The following is a 16,279-nucleotide window of genomic DNA, read 5'->3' as shown; positions in this document are numbered from 1 at the left end:
TTTTTGCTCAATTATGATAGTGCACAGTAACTCGGAGGGTGGTCAAATAACACTACCTAGTCAAAACGGTGTTCTCAGGGCCTCAGAGAGAGAGAGAGGAGGGGAAGAAAAAGTCATGATTGCATTGCTCATGAGAGTAATACTGGGGGATAGAAGGACGACAAGAGTAAACAACTGATATGGGTGCATATAATTATCACTCGTCAACCCCTCTGTGTACCCCTCGACGAACTAGCTCGGGATCGACCGGCAGAAGCTACCTCCCAATCTATATCACCCGCTTGTAATTCTGGATGTCCGTTTTTCTCCAATTTGGAATCAAAAAATCCATCACGGTATCCACGTACGATACGTTCTAGTAAGTCTGACGTGGATATGGAAGGTGTTCGACGGGTGGGGACAAATTTCCCTATTGGTTAATCTTCATCACTCTTCTCATCTGGTTTTGTTACATCATCACCTGGCGTATGGTGCATAACTTTCCTCACCACAACCTGCATCAGTCTCGGTTCTCCCGAAAAGAGCATAAAACTGGCTCTCCCTATAGCAGGAGTTCATGGCACAGAGTGGGTAAGAGAATTCCATCAGATCGTGAAGAGAGAGAGAGAGAGAGAGAGAGTCCGTGATGGAGTGAAAGGAAGTCTAGTGAAGAAGTAAAGGGGGAATTCAATAAAGTAGTGATGAGAAGAACAATCACCCACCAGTATTCTTGGCAAAAGCATAAACATCTTCTAAATCTTTAGTCGGATAAACCACCTCGTCATGAGCGATATAATCAATATCCCACTTATCCATCCAATCTTGTGTGACCACCCAAGGAGCGTCAGGTAAAACTTCATCCGCCCAACGACAATGTCGGACGGCTTCACACCTCTCCGCATGGGTCATAGCGGGAGGTGATTTATGTTGAGCGCATAAGGCGTCGGAACACACGCCTACGATGAGATGTACTCGTGGAAAAGAAAGTTTGGCTTGACGGAGTTGGAGTGCGTGACTGTGGTGTGAGCCACTCCCTCCTTCCCACAATATCAAAGCATCAAGGCCAGCGACAGTCAAAAACAATTGTCATACAAGAGGAAATGGCGGCTGACGTTGATGAAAAACACATGGTCCACGGTCCAGGGGATGAGAGATCATGATAGAATACAACACTCACCCAAAATGAAACAAATCATACACTCCATCTGCATACACCCTCACCACCTTACCTTCTTCAGGTGAATTCGTCTTCCACCATCTGGTGACACCATCTTCAATCCCATTGCCATCAATAGCACGTTGTACGAACGCTCTGATATTCTCTTCACTCAGTTCTTCTGGTCTTGTATACATTTTCGGTGGACCCATATCGGCTGCTGGCCGAGTCGGACTCAAGTGCATTTGATCAGGTATTAAAGGATGATCGAGTGATTCGCTGTCGGCGACGGGTACATCAACAGGGCGGACATACACATCGTCGACCGGTTGACGTGGTACAGGAGGCGGTACATCTGACAAATTGACTCGAGAGGCTTTAGGCGTGGGTAATCGTTGAGATGCATACGATATGGCCGAAAGAGATCCTGACTCTCCTGCGCGAAGAGGAGAAGATGATCGACGAGGATGAAGAACGTGTGAAACGTGAGGAAGATGAGAATGATGGTTTGGGTGATTTGGATGGTTTGGATGATTTGGATGAATAGGAGTTCCACCGACTGTAGAAGTAGATTCGACATCACCGTCATAACTGAGTTTCACATCAGCGATCAGGAAAAAAGAGGGGTCTAAGGTGCTACGTCATGAAAAAAGAGCCATCAATGGGACCACACAGATGCTTAGTTGAACCGGTACGACGGTAGATAGTCTGGGATACGCTGAGGAGAGATAGAGAGAAGGTGTAAATGACTCACGTTGGACTATCCAAACCTTCACTCTGACTACCCTCGCCACTGAGTGCCTCGAGACGTTTCTCCTTTAAAGCGCGACGCGCAACTGATGCGGTAGGTAAATCTCCAAGGGCAAAGATACTGGCCCCAAGTGGTAAAGGAGGAGGAGGTAAGCCAGAAGGACGAGGAGAAGAAGTCGGTGTCGATGGTGTAGCTTGTGTCACAGAGAGGATGGACCCGACGTCAGAAATATCATCGTTATCTTCTTCACTGGCATCACGAGAAGAAGTCGTGTCACGGGCATTGGGACGACGATCTGAAAATTTTGTAGTGTTTCGATGACGCTTCGGTACGATCGTGGATGTCATCCTGAAAGCGTAGCAGGGAACAGAATGAGTTGGGAGGTAAGGATAGGATGGAGGAAAGATAGAGTTTCGTCGTTGTAAAGAAAGATGGAAAAAGGGTGGGGGAGTGAGGAAGGGAGCGGAGCTAGTGAGACGTCATGTCCGAAATGGGATCACGTGACGTCATCGCGATTGCCACGTGGCAGGGCTTCATACACCAGTGACTACTGATTGTGGTTTGTCGCAAAGATGCTACGTACCTAAACATGTCATGCTTGGGGAAGTGTACAGCTCACATGTGTAAATCTTCAGCTCATCGCCATTGGTATACTGTGAACTGAGTGTGATGTAGAGGTTGGTATGCGAGTGGTGTACAAGTAGCATTTGACCGGTTAAAGCTCTGCCCGATCAATCAACTCAGATAGCCTACTATCCACTGTCAACATTCCTCCTGATCCGCTTCTCACCCTCGTACACCCACTAGACGTTGTCCCATGCTCCTCAAATTGGTGAACGTAGGCTCGCGATACCTCATACGTCGCTATACTTGCTCTTCCCACCTTTTGACCCGCTCAAATGCGATCCAATCACCCCGAAGGACTCTCCTCTCCTCGAAGAGACTCCTGTCGAGCAGCTCACCCCGATCATCTCCTCTCCTCCCTTTCAAATTACACGACATAGGAGAAGGTATAACCGAAGTCGAAGTTCTTAAATGGTATGTTAAACCCGGTGCTTTGGTGGAAGAGTTTGATCCTCTGTGTGAGGTACAGAGTGACAAGAGCGTGTGAGTGACTTTGCTGAAATTCTACCCCACCAGTCGATCCTTGCTCAATCTGACTCACGTCATCCTCCTTTGAACCTTCAGATTAACATACTAGTCCTCTCTGTGGAATGGTGAGGATTATATTGGACAAGCACTATTCACTTACTCTCAGAGTTGAACTCACATCCCCTTCTGCCGGTACGGTAGAGACACTCAAAGCGGCCGAAGGTGATACCATCCATGTCGGTCAGAATATTTGTGAGATCCGTCTTGCCGAAAATGTGGACGATCCAACACCATCTCTATCCCCCGAGCAAGATCCTCCACAAACTCTTCAAGACTCATTCACAACATCTACCACCCAATCTCTCATGCAACAGCAGAACAAAACAACGACATCCCTGTCTCAAACCTCTTCCCCCATCTCTCAGATTTCTGAAATAGTGCAAGAGCACGAGTTACAGAAAGACGAGACAGATATACCGGACCAATTCTCAGCTCTTGAATCACGTCTATTATCCTCCGATAGGTCAGCAGATGTTTTAGGTGGTGCACGATTTTCAGGAGAAGCCGCCATCCTCCCTTCTGTTCCTCCGGCTCCAAAACCTCACCCCTTGAATCCCGAATATCAAGCTATCACTCGTGATGCTCCTTCTGGTAAGGTGGGAAGAAAGGTCTTGGCATCTCCGGCGGTGAGAACTTTAGCGAGTAAAATGGGTTTGGATATCTCGTCTGTGATAGGTACGGGGGAAGGTGGAAGGGTTACCAAAGATGATTTGGAACATGCTTCTACTCAAAGAGCAGAGTTTTCTTTCTCCAGCAGCCCTCAAACAACATCCGCGGGTATCATTTCAAGTAGGAACTTTCACGCGGAGAAGAAGATAGATACAAGACCGGAAACAATTAGGGTGGAAATGGGAAGAACGAGGAAAACAATGTTTCGTATAATGTCACAACAAGCTTCCATACCACATTTCGGGTCAGTCGTATGACCTGCCTTCCCTCCAGTTCTTTTCCTCCCTCTCAATTATGGACTAGATTGACAAAATTGACAAAATTGCCAAATTGCCAATTCCCACAAAAGCTTGATCACTTGAGTCGAGACATTTAAGCTGACGTTTTGAGATACTCTCACACGTTGGATCTAACATCTCTCATACCCTACCTTCGATCCTCCGAATCTACACCAGCACAAAACTACACAGCTTCAGATATCCCTCAAGAGCTCATCGGAAAGTCAATCTATGACCAACGGTCAAGACCGACTTTGTTGAGTTTATTGATAAAGGGATTATTGTTAGCTATGGACGAACATCCCATCATCCGGTCAAGAGTTAAAGAAGAAGCAGGAGAAAGATGGTTAGAAGTGAGTAGAGAGGCTACGATCGGAGTGGCCGTATCTGGTAAGTTCTCGTTCATCCTTGGTTTCGAATACTTGTGATACTGATTGATCTCAGATCCAAAACATGGTCTTGTCACTCCTTCTCTTCCTCCTCTTTCATCCTCAATATCCCTCCTTGACCTCAACATGCATCTGAATCATCTTAAACAAAACCCTTTATCTCCTCCTCTTCCTCCCTCATCTTCCACTTCCACTCTCTCTTCTTCCACCTCTGATAGTGCATCTAAGATGTTGAAATCCCCGTGGAAAACCCCAACTCTGACAATCTCCTCAGTTGGAGCATTAGGTCAATCAACAAATTTCCTCCCCGTCCTACCACCTGGTAACATAGCTATTTGTGCCGTTGGTCGAGCTACTTGGTCATTCGAACCTCTGCTTCAACCTTCTAAACCGTTCGATGTCTCTCCGAGGGAAGTGGAATTGGGTGGGATGAAAGCGGTTCTCAAAGTGCCGGTAGGATGGAGTGGGGATCATAGGGTTTTAGAAGGAGCTGAATTGATTGGATTCACAGAGAGTTGGAAAAAGTGGATGGAGAGACCTGAAAGATGGGTTGCATGAAGCTCTCTCTCTCTCTTTCCTTTGTTCCTTTTTCTTTTTCATTTACTCTTTCCTCCCCTTTACTTCTCTTCTCCTTTTCTTTCAATGGTGCGATGATTGTGCATTTCCAATGGGGTGGTGCACGGCGAGACCTTCGTTCGGCTCCTCTGATATGATGTATCGAAGAAGGATGCGACACACCCTATGACTCGATGATTTTACGATGGAAATATGAGTAAGGAGACATGAGGTTGATGATACGGACGAATGTGGGACAATCAGTGTCGCCACATAATGTTGTATGATACGAGTCGGTGTTGTATGATTATGTAGAGTACTTTAAGTGGTGCATGGTGCATGAGATTATGACTTGGGATCAACATCCGTAGTTGCATACATAGCATATCGTGGTATCAAAAATACCCATCCAGTCAAATACGCTTGAGAGGTCGAACAAATCTGAATAATAACAAACAAAAAAGAACAACAAGACGTAGGAAAATGGACAAGAATCAATTTGGATACTGAGTATTAGCGATGAACAACTTTATCTACCATCTTCCTCCAAACTTCCAAACTACTTCTCCCTGCCTTCACCCACATGACTGTATCCGCTCATATGTCAAAAGACAGTTCAGAATGCCGATCAGGCGAGAAGTTTATCCAGTGGATAGTACTCCACTCAACTTGATAAACTGCGGGTTAAGAAGATAGGTAAGAGATTTAAGAAGGGATGATGGGATGATGAGAACAAAGTAACAACTCACCAAAACAACAGAACATCTATCAACTTCATGTACCCTCTCACCATCATCAACAAACATCAATTTATACCATTCAGTATTCTCACCACCTCCATGTTTCCCTCTTTTTCCAGGTGCGGCGGGTGATATGACTGTAGCACGGTAAAAAGCTGTGGTATCGGGGTACAGAGCGAGTACTTGGGTTCCGATAGGGAATATGTCAGTTTGAGATGGATTGGATGGATGGTTTAAAGGAGCTGTAGGATCTGGAAGTGGGATCAAGGATCGAAGTGTTGTGTTGTATGTTCTTTGATGTCAGTGAGATGGTAAAATATTTCGTCTTGAGATATTTGAGGAGAAATCATCAAATTTTGAATGAGTTAGGGATGGTAGATGATGATTCCAAGTCGTAGATGTTATAAAAAACATGAAAACAAAATCGATTGAGAGTTTGCTACCTTCGGTGGAAAATACCCTTTCCAACTGAAAATGTTTTCCGTATACCGGACCTCGTATGAAAAGAAAACCCCCTCCCCCCCCTTTTCCCTCCTCCGATTGGAGAGATCACCACGAGAAGATTTGTGCTCTTGACTAAGGATGTATGAGCTGGAAAGACATTGAGATGGAAATATGATGAAGAGAAAAAACCAACAAACTCACGCAGTAACATCATCAGCATCATGTACCTCATACCTCATTTTATCCATTTGAATACATTTCCTAACAAAAGCTAAAATCCAACCTTCTTCACCATCCTCTTCTCTCTGTTTAGCAGCAGGTAACCTAAAAGCGACTCTTCTACCAGATTGTAAAGGTAATTGATCAGCGTACATTTCTTTTCTTTGTTTTCCAGTAGCTTCTCTTGAAAGAGGTGTATTACCTCTTACGTTAGGTGAAGCTAAAGAAGTTAAAGCGGATTCTGTTGAAATGGGTGGTATAGGAGAATGAGTTGATAATCTTCTTTTACGTTTTAAATTTGAATTTCCTGATCCTATTCCCACTGTGTTCGTTGTTGAACCAACAGTTGATGAAACTTCTAAATGTAATCCATTTGAGTTTGAGTTTGAATTTGAAACATGTGTATTGGGAATTGATTCGATAGGAATTGGAATTGGAGTTAAAGATGTTGAAGATGATCTAGGTGGATGTATGATAGGTTTTGTAGTATTTTGGATCATTATTGATGATTTAGGTGGATGTATAATAGGAGGAGGATGAATTATGGGTATTATCGTTGTTGTTGTTATTGGAATGTTATTTTGTTGAGTGATTTCACCTTTACGCATGGAAATCAAGACTGAAAGTTTATCAAGAGCTGATGAAAGTGTTGCTTGTTCTTCTCCTGATGGTGGTGTTGGAGGTGGTACAGAAGGTAAAAGTCGTAGAGTATCAACTACGTTATGCCAGATTTGTTTCATGACTGGTTCGGAATCGTTTGAGTTCATATTGGAGAAGTTCAGTACACGAATGAAACTCAACAGTCAATATATAGTTGTGAGGAAGTTGTTAGTGATAAAGATGTAGGAAGAAGGGAAAGGATGGTCCAAGATGGGATGAGACCAATCGGGAAAATCAGGTCAAAATGGAAGGGAAGGGAAGGATGTCAAGTGGGATTATCCGTGATCGATGAGTCAGGACATAAAGAGTAGTAGTAAGAGGAATGATGATAATAATGTTTCAGTTCATAGTTCTTCCTCATTATTGACGTGATAAACTCACCTTGTTCGTTTTCCGTCGTTGGGATAGTAGCTGTAATCTTAGGAGGTCGACCACGAGACATGTTGGAGATGTCTTCTTTGTGATGATGATGGTGAGAAGGCTGAAAGTAGGATATCAAAGGATGACAGGACAGATGACAAAAAGGGCTGTACAGTGTGATATGTAGGATTAAAGCTCGTGATAAATGAAAAGATCCAATTGAGTACAGGTATTGCAGGTGGAATAGAAGAAGGTGCAAAGGTGAAAATGGACAGGCAAAAGAAGGAGATTTTCTAGATGCATACAATTTGTCACTATTACCCGGAAATGAACCACTAAACTTTATGGATGGAGTGTGGGGGAGTTTACTAAATTACTAAATTACTCAGAAAATATAACAAGAGACCAAGAATATGAAATGAGATATAGAATGTATTGATCTAAGTATGCAGAGGTAACCCAATAATGTCCTAACTTCCTTCCTTCCTACTTTTCCTTCCTGCTTTCCTTCCTACTTTCCTTCCTACTTTCCTTCCTTACTTTCCCTCCTACTTTCCTTCCTACTTACTTTCCTTACTTTCCCTCCTACCCGCCCGCCTTTCTTCCGAGCTCGGGTCTGAGGAAGAACATGCCACCAAGAGCAGATCGGACAGTACAAGACGTTATAAACTATACGATTCTTCGAATATAAAAGTCCAAAGCATCTGCATATCAGCCGAAGGACCGGTACCACCGTGGATTGTGTGACGACCAAGAGGCAAACGGAAGGAACCAAGTATGAGGTGACATCTGACGAGCTCAAGATCTCTAACAGGCATATAGGGAATAAAACGTGTATACAATCGAGAGCCCGTGACATATAGTTGGCATGGAAAGAAAGAGAAAGACTGGATGATGAGAGAAAGAGAAAGAGAAGGGGCGAGGGAAATGGAAATGGGACAATGGGAGAGAACGACTCACCCGTTGCCATACATCAGGTACACCAGAAATACAATAATGTAAACAGTCCGCTCCTGGTCTTAAATGCGCATCGGGTCTTTTCAGACTGAGGTCATATACATCCACTAGACGTATAGGTGGATTAGATGGTCTGACCCATTCCCAAGCTGAAGAGAATAGCCATTTCTGTGAAAGACGTAAGAAAGTTGAAGGTGAACGATCATAGATTGCTATTTGACGAATGAGGTCATTCATCCTCGGGAACAGGTGCCTATGAGTCAGCGATGACTTCTTTCACGGCTTAGAGGGGTTGAAGAAAGAGAGAAAAAAGGCCGGGGAGATAGGAGAGCATGGAGAGAAAAAAGGTGAAAAGAAAAAGATGAGGAGAGGGAAGATGATGAGAGAGGAGGAAAGACAAACCAATTGAACATAGAGTGTCCCGGATCTGAAGGATCCAAATAACTTTCTCTTTCATTATCCACTAAACACGATTAGCGTTTTGTCAAAATACGATTATTCCCACTTGCTTCGATAACGAATGCCAACGTCTCAGAAACTTGGCTATCGTGGGAGTACGAAATACCGAGAAGATGGTGTTCCCTCGTCATAGATACACTGAGGAGATGGTAAGTCGTAAAAGGGGATATGGTATATGAATTGAGGATAGTGAACCACTCACATTGTGGTGACATAGCACAACCTACATGACCAGGAGAGGTGGTACGCCAATATGAAGCCATTGGCCAAGGTACATTACGCATTTTACGATCCATCATTGTTACCTGGATATTAGCGAAACCCTCACATTCTCTTCCTTCCAATTTCCCCATTCCTCCACTCTTCCATTCTTCCACAATCCCCGCCACCAAGCCCGTTGTGTGATCATTGAACTCTCCATATCATGACCCATCACCGATGATGACAGGAACTGGAGGATGCCTCTGTGACGATCCACTCAAGAGCAAATCACATTACTCATTCCGCCTTACCTCACAGCTTGCTTTTTCTACTTCTTGGACTTACCATTCGAACGCGCTGGAGTACTCTTCACTATCTTTCCAGCAAGTCAAAGTAGGAACAAACACACAGAATACAACACAAGGAACCAGAGTCAACGCTATGGAAGTGATTGAAGACATGAAAGTGAAAACGTTAAAAATGACTTCTGGACTCACCATATGTCCAAAAGCCTCCATCATCTCCTCATCATTCAACCCCTCACCTAAAGCCCCAGTATTCCAATGAGGCCCAGTATCAACAACCAAAACAGTAGGTTCAGTCCCCCAACCTTTCCCCATATCCTTCTTTTTCTCCCCTAACGCCTGTCGGATAGTTTCACTCATCCGATCAAACCAATCAAACCAAACGCAAATATCTGGTCTCAATACATGTTTTGAAGATCCGTTAAAGGCGACGACAAGTTCATCCGTATCTACCAAATGTACGGTCCGATACCAAGTCATTATTGGATAAGATAGACGTGATTCTGTTACACCTGCTGATTGAAGGAGAGATGGTATGAGAGGATGAGAAGGATCAAGGGAGATGGTACGTCTTTGACAAGTCGGTTCGGAGAATATAGCAGGGGATGAAGGACCTATGAGGAGGTTGTTTAGGGCTAATTGGAATTGACCTGAGATGGAATCGCCTGCCATACTGTGAAATTAGCTCGAAACCCATTTAGTTGGCATTTATAGGTGCTGGGACTTGGAACTGGGGAAGATTGCGACATGATTGAGGCCATGTTATTTAGAGTAAGAAGACGAGGTGGAATTTGAATTGTCCAATGAAAGAAGGATAAGAGTTGAAAGTGAAAGGAGGAGTGACGAGTTCTCAGAAACGAAGCAAGTCAATGAGGGGATGAGAAATAGACAGGTGGGTGAAGCCATGGGAGAACGGCAAAAGGTCACTCGCAATAACCCAGCAGGCATCCGTAACATCAACACAATCATCCGTTCCAAATTCAAATCCGCAAAATGACAACCGTTCCTAGGTATGAACATCGGTGAAGCGCTTTTCAAAGCTTGATGTAATCTGTCCGCTGGAGAGAAATCTGTATCTTGTTGTTTATCAAATCTCGGTGGCCAACAATCTTGATCTCTCCATGACTGATATCAGCCCCGCCCTCGTCCGCCTTAACCCTCTTGCGTCTCATAACCCTTGCCTGATTCCAACGGCGTTCTTCATCATTCGCTCGTCACAATCCTGACTCCCCTCAATATGCCCTTGAACCACGGAGGATTGTTTTACCCCTCTTGTTCCCATGTTAAATAGCCTCATCCTTCTTTGGTAAATTTTCCACTACAGTGGTAAAGACAATAGGAATTGACCGAAGTATTATCATATGAAGAAGAAAGCGGAACGGGAAGCAACTCTGGGTTTCTTTTGAAAGGAATAAAGAAACATCAAAAAATGGCGTAATCAGACTCACAGAATAACCGTAACTCTCAATTACATCCTGTTCATCCTTCAACTGAGTCCCATTTTCCCATTTACCTAACACATAATCGATAGCTTTACATCTTCCCCCCTCTCCCCCTATCCCCAGTTTAGATCCTGTCTCAACGCCGTTCTGTACCGATTTCGATATTGGGGATAAAGCGATATAAGCGTCTCCGCCACCTAAGTGAATGGTCGCGTACAATCCAAAGATGGCTGTAGTGATAGCTATCAGGGCGAATTGTCGTCGACGGGTCCTTGTTTTATGTATACTTTCCAACATGTTGATATCGGCTTGGTGTCGTATTCCTAGCAGAATCCAGATATTGGTGGTTCGTTTATTCGCGGGCGGGTAGATCTGATGGTGCGGAGGGTTGCCTCGATCTGTTACGATAGGGGAAAGCTAGGATACGTGACGAGAAGTCTGGTAGGTTTCGCGGGATGGTGACGTCCTATGTGACGGATGAAAGCAGGCGATCGAGTGAGCTTGAGTCAAGTTGAATGTGAGCGGTTGAACAGACTTCAAGGGTACAGTCGGCGGCAGTTAGAGTAATGTAGACTAGAGGTTGACGTCGAGGAAGAAAGAAAGTGTAGTGTAGAGCGAGGTAGATATCAAAATGGAGATGAATACATGGAGCGCGACACGTTGGCTGATACCTGACTCGACCTTTGCGAGGAGGCGAATGTGGAGCGGGTCGGGGGTCAAACTTGAGACCGATGTGATTTCAAGACCGAACAGGGGATTGTATGAGAAAGAGATCTATATACATATGCACAACAGTTGTAAGTGTTTGAAATCCAGAACGTATGGGAAGGGGCAAAGAAAGGCAATCAACCCGGAAGCGGCCAATGTCAGGCCCAGGGATTTTGATCCCGCCGGTGCATCATGGGGTCACGTGACTGACCCATCATAGTTTGCTCTGCTCTCTTAATGAAATACTGACTTGTTATACGACATGGACCCTGAGTCAGTCCGGACGGGGGTCCTAGGGCCGGTCCGGGTATCATGTCGATAACCGAATGTACGAAATTGTGACTCATGCTGCCACCTGAACGCGTTCCAACAATTCATCTCGTTCACTCTTCTCTGTCTTAACCTGCTAACTGCTGCTAATTCTTGCTAATTTGTGCTCATTTTTGCTAATGTTTGTGTTGATGAGAGCTCAAGAGTAATTGAGGCATACATATAGAGATATACAACAACTTATGTGTCTTCGGAGGGAGGGGTTGCTGCGACAGGGGCACGACGACGCTTACGGGGAGTATCGGGGGCAACAACACCTTCGGGAGCCATATCAGGCAAATGAATCGCCATCAATTGCTCAATATTAGATCTGATATGTTGACATTGATATAAGATAGTTTTCGGTTCCAATTGATAGTTATGTGTTGCTAGAAAATTAGCTTTGCAGTTATATTTAAGAACGAAAAGTACTAACTCGCTAATTCAGCCTGGATCTCGATAGCTTTCAATTTGCCCAGCTCTTCTCGCATATTTCCCGCAAAACTCGCCTGATCCAAGATGTATTCCGCCTTTTCGACAAAAGTACAGCGAGCTGTCGTACCCCTCGCGATACATTCGGTACATGCTCCCGTAGGGAGCTCACCGACGGTTACACAGCCAAAAGAACACAACTCCTCGCGATTTTGACGAACTTGACACAACTGACAGCTAAATGTTCCCATTCTGACATGAGAATTAGGCGATACAGCGTGATTATACGCCTCCCGGTAATTTTTATACTAATTGAGTCAAATAAACACAACTTTGACGAAAATTGACTCGAAAGCACTAACTTTTGACGATTCATTAGGAGAAATTCCAATCTTAGGACCTTTATCTCCAGCTGCAACCCGAAGAACCTCATTACGACCAGTATCAGACCATTTCCGTAGAGGATAAGCAACGATACCATCCCAATCGAATTTGGCGCTCCACTCCGCTAATTATTAGAATTAATTAACCTCTTAACGTTGAAAAAGCAGCAACTAACGTGAATCGGGCTTAGACGTAACAAGTTGTTTCAAAGTAGCAGGAGAAATAGGTGTGTTCGACATGATATCTTTTCAAGAAGCTTAAAATTCAAATGTCAGTGTGGTAAAGTAATGTAAGACGTTAAAATTTGAAGAGAGGTGGGGAAGAACTCATGACAACGACCTGGTATATGTGACAACCAGCAAATTGACCATTTCGCTCTCCTTGACAACCAAAGGATACTTACCCTTGACAACGACATGCATACCCTCGTTTTAATGGTTTGAGGACGTAAATTACGTTGATTTACAGACCCTGATTTACACTGTCTCAAGTCTATCGTTTTTAGCACGTCTTAATTGCATGAAACCGTAAAACGGATCAAATTGTTGATTCCTGCAGGGACGTTTTCTGAACAACGACGTGGTCCTAATTCCTGCAGGTTATATGTCCGTTGTGAGGTTTCATACTCCTTTGACTGTTCTACAACGCCCTTGGCTACGAACAAAGAAATTTTAAGCACAGTTAGCACTCACGAGCAATAATTGGCAGAAAGAAGCAAAAATGAGCAAAAATTAGCAGGAAATTGCAGAATCAAATTTATGCAAAGGTAATGCTACACGAGAAGATACATTACTGTACAATACTAAACAGATATGAGTTCTTCGGCAGATGCTTTACTCAACCAATGTTGTAAGGCGTCTAAAGATGGATTTGGTAAAGTATGTCTATGTTTATCCCAAATCTTCGCTGCTTCAACATCTTCTATTGCTCTTGTCTCACCTAAACGTCGAACTGCTCGAATAATGCTGATACGTCTCCTATAAAAACGTTTTTCGGTCTCGCTTGCATTCTTCAGTCCATTAGGGTTATCTTCGTACTGACTTTTGATTGATGGGCGACCATTAATGCCAAAGAGATACTCTTGCCATAGTTCCTGAACCGTTTGAACTGATCTACTCATAGTAAATGGTAATAGCAGACTGGTTTGGATAGAGGTTGGAACGTTTATATTGTGGGAAGATGAAGATGTAGTTGCCAAGAACGAGTTTGTAGTAGAAGTTGTAAGCTGTTCATTTGGCAAAGTCGTCAATGAAGTGCTTGCTTCGTTTGTATTTGCCAATCCGGAGTTCGAAGACTGGTTTTCACGTATGTTACGGGGTAACAACGAATCGAGGGAACTCTATCGAGTTCGACGGATTAGGACAGAGGAAAGCGGGAGTTGGAGGCAGTGCTGCAGTAGGTAGGGACGGGTTTTCCCCTTTCGAGATTTTCCCCACTGGGTTTGCTCAAAGCGGTTTTTCACCTGTCCGAGTATGTACATGGACGCTTGCAGAGGACTGAGAAGAGGAGACGGATACCTGTAGACAGTATATAGTACAATCAGCAAAGTACCAACTTTGCTGATTCTTCAATATCATTCTTTGGCTACATCGATTGCAGAGGAGACACGATCCATTAGCACCAGAGCCCCTAGACTTCCACGAGACCTCCATCGAGTTCGACCCAACCTGCGACCTAGTCGTCGTGTTTCCAGTACCGTTACAAGTTGAAGAATCAGCCTTACGCACCTTGGGTCGAATCGGAGAGTACTGTATGCTCACCAGAGGGAAAGCGCGGAAAATGATACCAGAAAAAGAGGAGTTGGAACAAGGGCTGGTCCCAGAGGAAGAAATACCAACAAGTTCTTCGAGAAGTACCATTTCACATGATCTCACTTCTACTACCACTACCCCAGATCCGCTAAATGAATTATCGCAGCAGTTGTCACAATTGTTAGCCATTATGACGATGCAACAAAAGGAACAAAATACATTAAGGGAAGAACTGGCTACGATGAAAGCTGACCGACAGAACCAACAGATACTCACATCGAAAGGGGCAAGTTTGATCGAAGTCGAAGAAAACAAGCCGTGTTTGGAGCCAAAACTTACCAACAACGAACGAACAGGAAGAACCAGGTGTGCGGATCCACCTACCTTCAGTGGAGAACGAGGAGAATTGGACAACTTCCTTGCAGCATGTCACATGAACTTCGAATTCAAAGGGGCAGAGTACGCCACCGATCGCAGAAAGATCCTGTTCATGTACGGGTATCTTCGAGGCACCCCTCAAATGCTTATAACCCCGGCCATAACCAATCCAAGTATATGGAATTCGACCGAATGGCTAGAGAGCTACGACAAATTCATTCAGCATTTACGAACTCAATTTGGAGATAGTAACATGGCAGGTACGGCTATGAGGAAATTGCAAGAGTTAAGACAGACTGATACGGCCGCCGAGTATTTTGCCAACTTCGAACTTTGGTCCACACACCTTGGAAAGGTACCAGATGCAATGAAAATCGCCTCAGCCATACAGGGCCTGAAGGAAGAGCTACTGAAGGTGGTAGTGGTAAATAACACCGACCCTCGAACCAAATCGGACTGGATCTATTTCAAACAGCATGTGATAGGGACTGAGGAGAACCAACGGATGGCTGAAACGATGATTGCAGCGAATCGATGGGCTGCTAGACGCAAACACGAGACGACCTGGCTTCCCCCTCGATCGAATTCGATGCGATTGGATACTAGTTTGCCCAACCCGGTAGAACGCTACTCACAATCGACTGGTAGAGGACCCTTGCCCGGTGGAAAACCAGGGATGATGAATTATGGTCTACCAAATGACCCTCCGGTCACTTGGACAGAGGACGGAGGACGTCTCTGTCACGAACTACGTCGTGACACCTCGATTATTCCACCAACAATGACCCTCCTTTGACCATCAAAACCCCCATCACGTCTTAACCTCTTTACTCTACACGTAACTCAGGACTTCTGAGACCAAGTACGGCGAAGTTAGACGGAGTTAGGCTAGGTAGGGACAATGGGAGCAGAAGTACGGCGAAGTTAGACGGAGTTAGGCTAAGTAGGGACAATGGGAGCAGAAGTGCGGCGATGTTAGGCGGAGTTAGTCGAAGGAGGAAGAGGATGGCCGAGGGCTCGGGGAAGTTGGACGAAGTGCGTTGAAGTACGTCAAAGCGCGAGAGGGTTGGATGAACGTCTAGGAGGAGTAGATAATATTAGCTGAGAAGATCGCTGAAGTTCTTCAGCGATCCTTGATTGTTGTCAGTAGTGAAAGACATAGAGATAGCTATATACAATCGAGATACATCGCCATCAGTAGAATAAAACCTCAGTTAGAGTAACTACGCCGAAGTACGCCGTAGTTACACTCCTTTCGACGTCTGCGCCCTCCTGGTTGGGTGAGACATCGACTTAGAAGCGTCAAGTTAGCCGAGGTTCGTCGACCGTCGGTCTACTAGAAGATAGTTGTTCGACAGCCGTGACAGTATCAAGGATCGCTCTTACCGACGACCCGTGCGAACCTCGGAGAAGTACAAAGATAATATGGAACCAGAAAGAAGAATTACACGAGGGATGAGTAGGGATGGAGACAGGATGGAGGAGAAAAGGCGTAGGGAGGAATGGGAACAGAAAAGAGAAAGGGATACAGTGGGCGGGATTGCAGAAGGGATATCAGAAGGAGTGAGGTACGCCATGGGACGGCAAACTTCGGCGACCCC

General features: G+C 44.7%; 6 protein-coding genes across 6 annotated transcripts; 1 reads left to right on the top strand and 5 right to left on the bottom strand.

The window, feature by feature from the left end:
* Positions 1-168: 168 nt before the first annotated feature.
* TREMEDRAFT_45046 (uncharacterized protein) lies at positions 169-2,340 on the bottom strand. The gene is made up of 4 exons (XM_007006034.1): positions 1,890-2,340; positions 1,157-1,726; positions 702-994; positions 169-409 (listed from the first exon to the last, which is right to left on the bottom strand). The coding sequence occupies exons 1-4, from the start codon at positions 2,231-2,233 to the stop codon at positions 204-206; spliced, it is 1,413 nt and encodes a 470-aa protein (XP_007006096.1). The 5' UTR covers positions 2,234-2,340; the 3' UTR covers positions 169-203.
* Positions 2,341-2,703: 363 nt separating this feature from the next.
* On the top strand, positions 2,704-5,286 carry TREMEDRAFT_45044 (uncharacterized protein; the record flags this gene model as incomplete). The annotated part of the gene is made up of 4 exons (XM_007006033.1): positions 2,704-2,993; positions 3,145-3,951; positions 4,098-4,375; positions 4,430-5,286. 4 exons carry the CDS (start codon positions 2,704-2,706, stop codon positions 4,930-4,932), a joined length of 1,878 nt encoding a protein of 625 aa, XP_007006095.1. The 3' UTR covers positions 4,933-5,286.
* A 284-nt stretch (positions 5,287-5,570) lies between these two features.
* On the bottom strand, positions 5,571-7,099 carry TREMEDRAFT_33136 (uncharacterized protein; the record flags this gene model as incomplete). The annotated part of the gene is made up of 3 exons (XM_007005957.1): positions 5,571-5,961; positions 6,315-6,690; positions 6,931-7,099. The coding sequence occupies 3 exons, from the start codon at positions 7,097-7,099 to the stop codon at positions 5,571-5,573; spliced, it is 936 nt and encodes a 311-aa protein (XP_007006019.1).
* Positions 7,100-8,014: 915 nt separating this feature from the next.
* Positions 8,015-11,535, bottom strand: TREMEDRAFT_74407 (uncharacterized protein; the record flags this gene model as incomplete). The annotated part of the gene is made up of 7 exons (XM_007006237.1): positions 10,723-11,535; positions 10,212-10,399; positions 9,467-9,947; positions 8,971-9,073; positions 8,712-8,736; positions 8,313-8,562; positions 8,015-8,056 (listed from the first exon to the last, which is right to left on the bottom strand). The coding sequence occupies exons 1-7, from the start codon at positions 11,011-11,013 to the stop codon at positions 8,015-8,017; spliced, it is 1,380 nt and encodes a 459-aa protein (XP_007006299.1). The 5' UTR covers positions 11,014-11,535.
* A 399-nt stretch (positions 11,536-11,934) lies between these two features.
* On the bottom strand, positions 11,935-12,788 carry TREMEDRAFT_63977 (uncharacterized protein; the record flags this gene model as incomplete). The annotated part of the gene is made up of 4 exons (XM_007006162.1): positions 11,935-12,122; positions 12,170-12,473; positions 12,528-12,673; positions 12,725-12,788. The coding sequence occupies 4 exons, from the start codon at positions 12,786-12,788 to the stop codon at positions 11,935-11,937; spliced, it is 702 nt and encodes a 233-aa protein (XP_007006224.1).
* A 563-nt stretch (positions 12,789-13,351) lies between these two features.
* On the bottom strand, positions 13,352-13,669 carry TREMEDRAFT_63976 (uncharacterized protein; the record flags this gene model as incomplete). The annotated part of the gene is made up of 1 exon (XM_007006161.1): positions 13,352-13,669. The coding sequence occupies one exon, from the start codon at positions 13,667-13,669 to the stop codon at positions 13,352-13,354; it is 318 nt and encodes a 105-aa protein (XP_007006223.1).
* Positions 13,670-16,279: the final 2,610 nt, after the last annotated feature.

The sequence above is a fragment of the Tremella mesenterica genome (genome assembly GCF_000271645.1).
Source record: "Tremella mesenterica DSM 1558 unplaced genomic scaffold TREMEscaffold_9, whole genome shotgun sequence".
In the NCBI taxonomy this organism is placed as follows: domain Eukaryota; kingdom Fungi; phylum Basidiomycota; class Tremellomycetes; order Tremellales; family Tremellaceae; genus Tremella; species Tremella mesenterica.
Note: the sequence above shows the minus strand (reverse complement) of the source record. Positions and strands in the feature narration are given on the sequence as shown.

What these genes read in the sequence shown, in the direction of transcription:
- TREMEDRAFT_45046 (XM_007006034.1), bottom strand. Translation starts at nt 2,233, where the DNA reads ATGACATCCACGATCGTACCGAAGCGTCATCGAAACACTACAAAATTT. An exon ending in GAAGGTTTGGATAGTCCAAC is followed by an intron (nt 1,727 to 1,889) that starts GTGAGTCATTTA and finishes TGTGAAACTCAG; the next exon opens with TTATGACGGTGATGTCGAAT. An exon ending in TATGATTTGTTTCATTTTGG is followed by an intron (nt 995 to 1,156) that starts GTGAGTGTTGTA and finishes CTCACACCACAG; the next exon opens with TCACGCACTCCAACTCCGTC.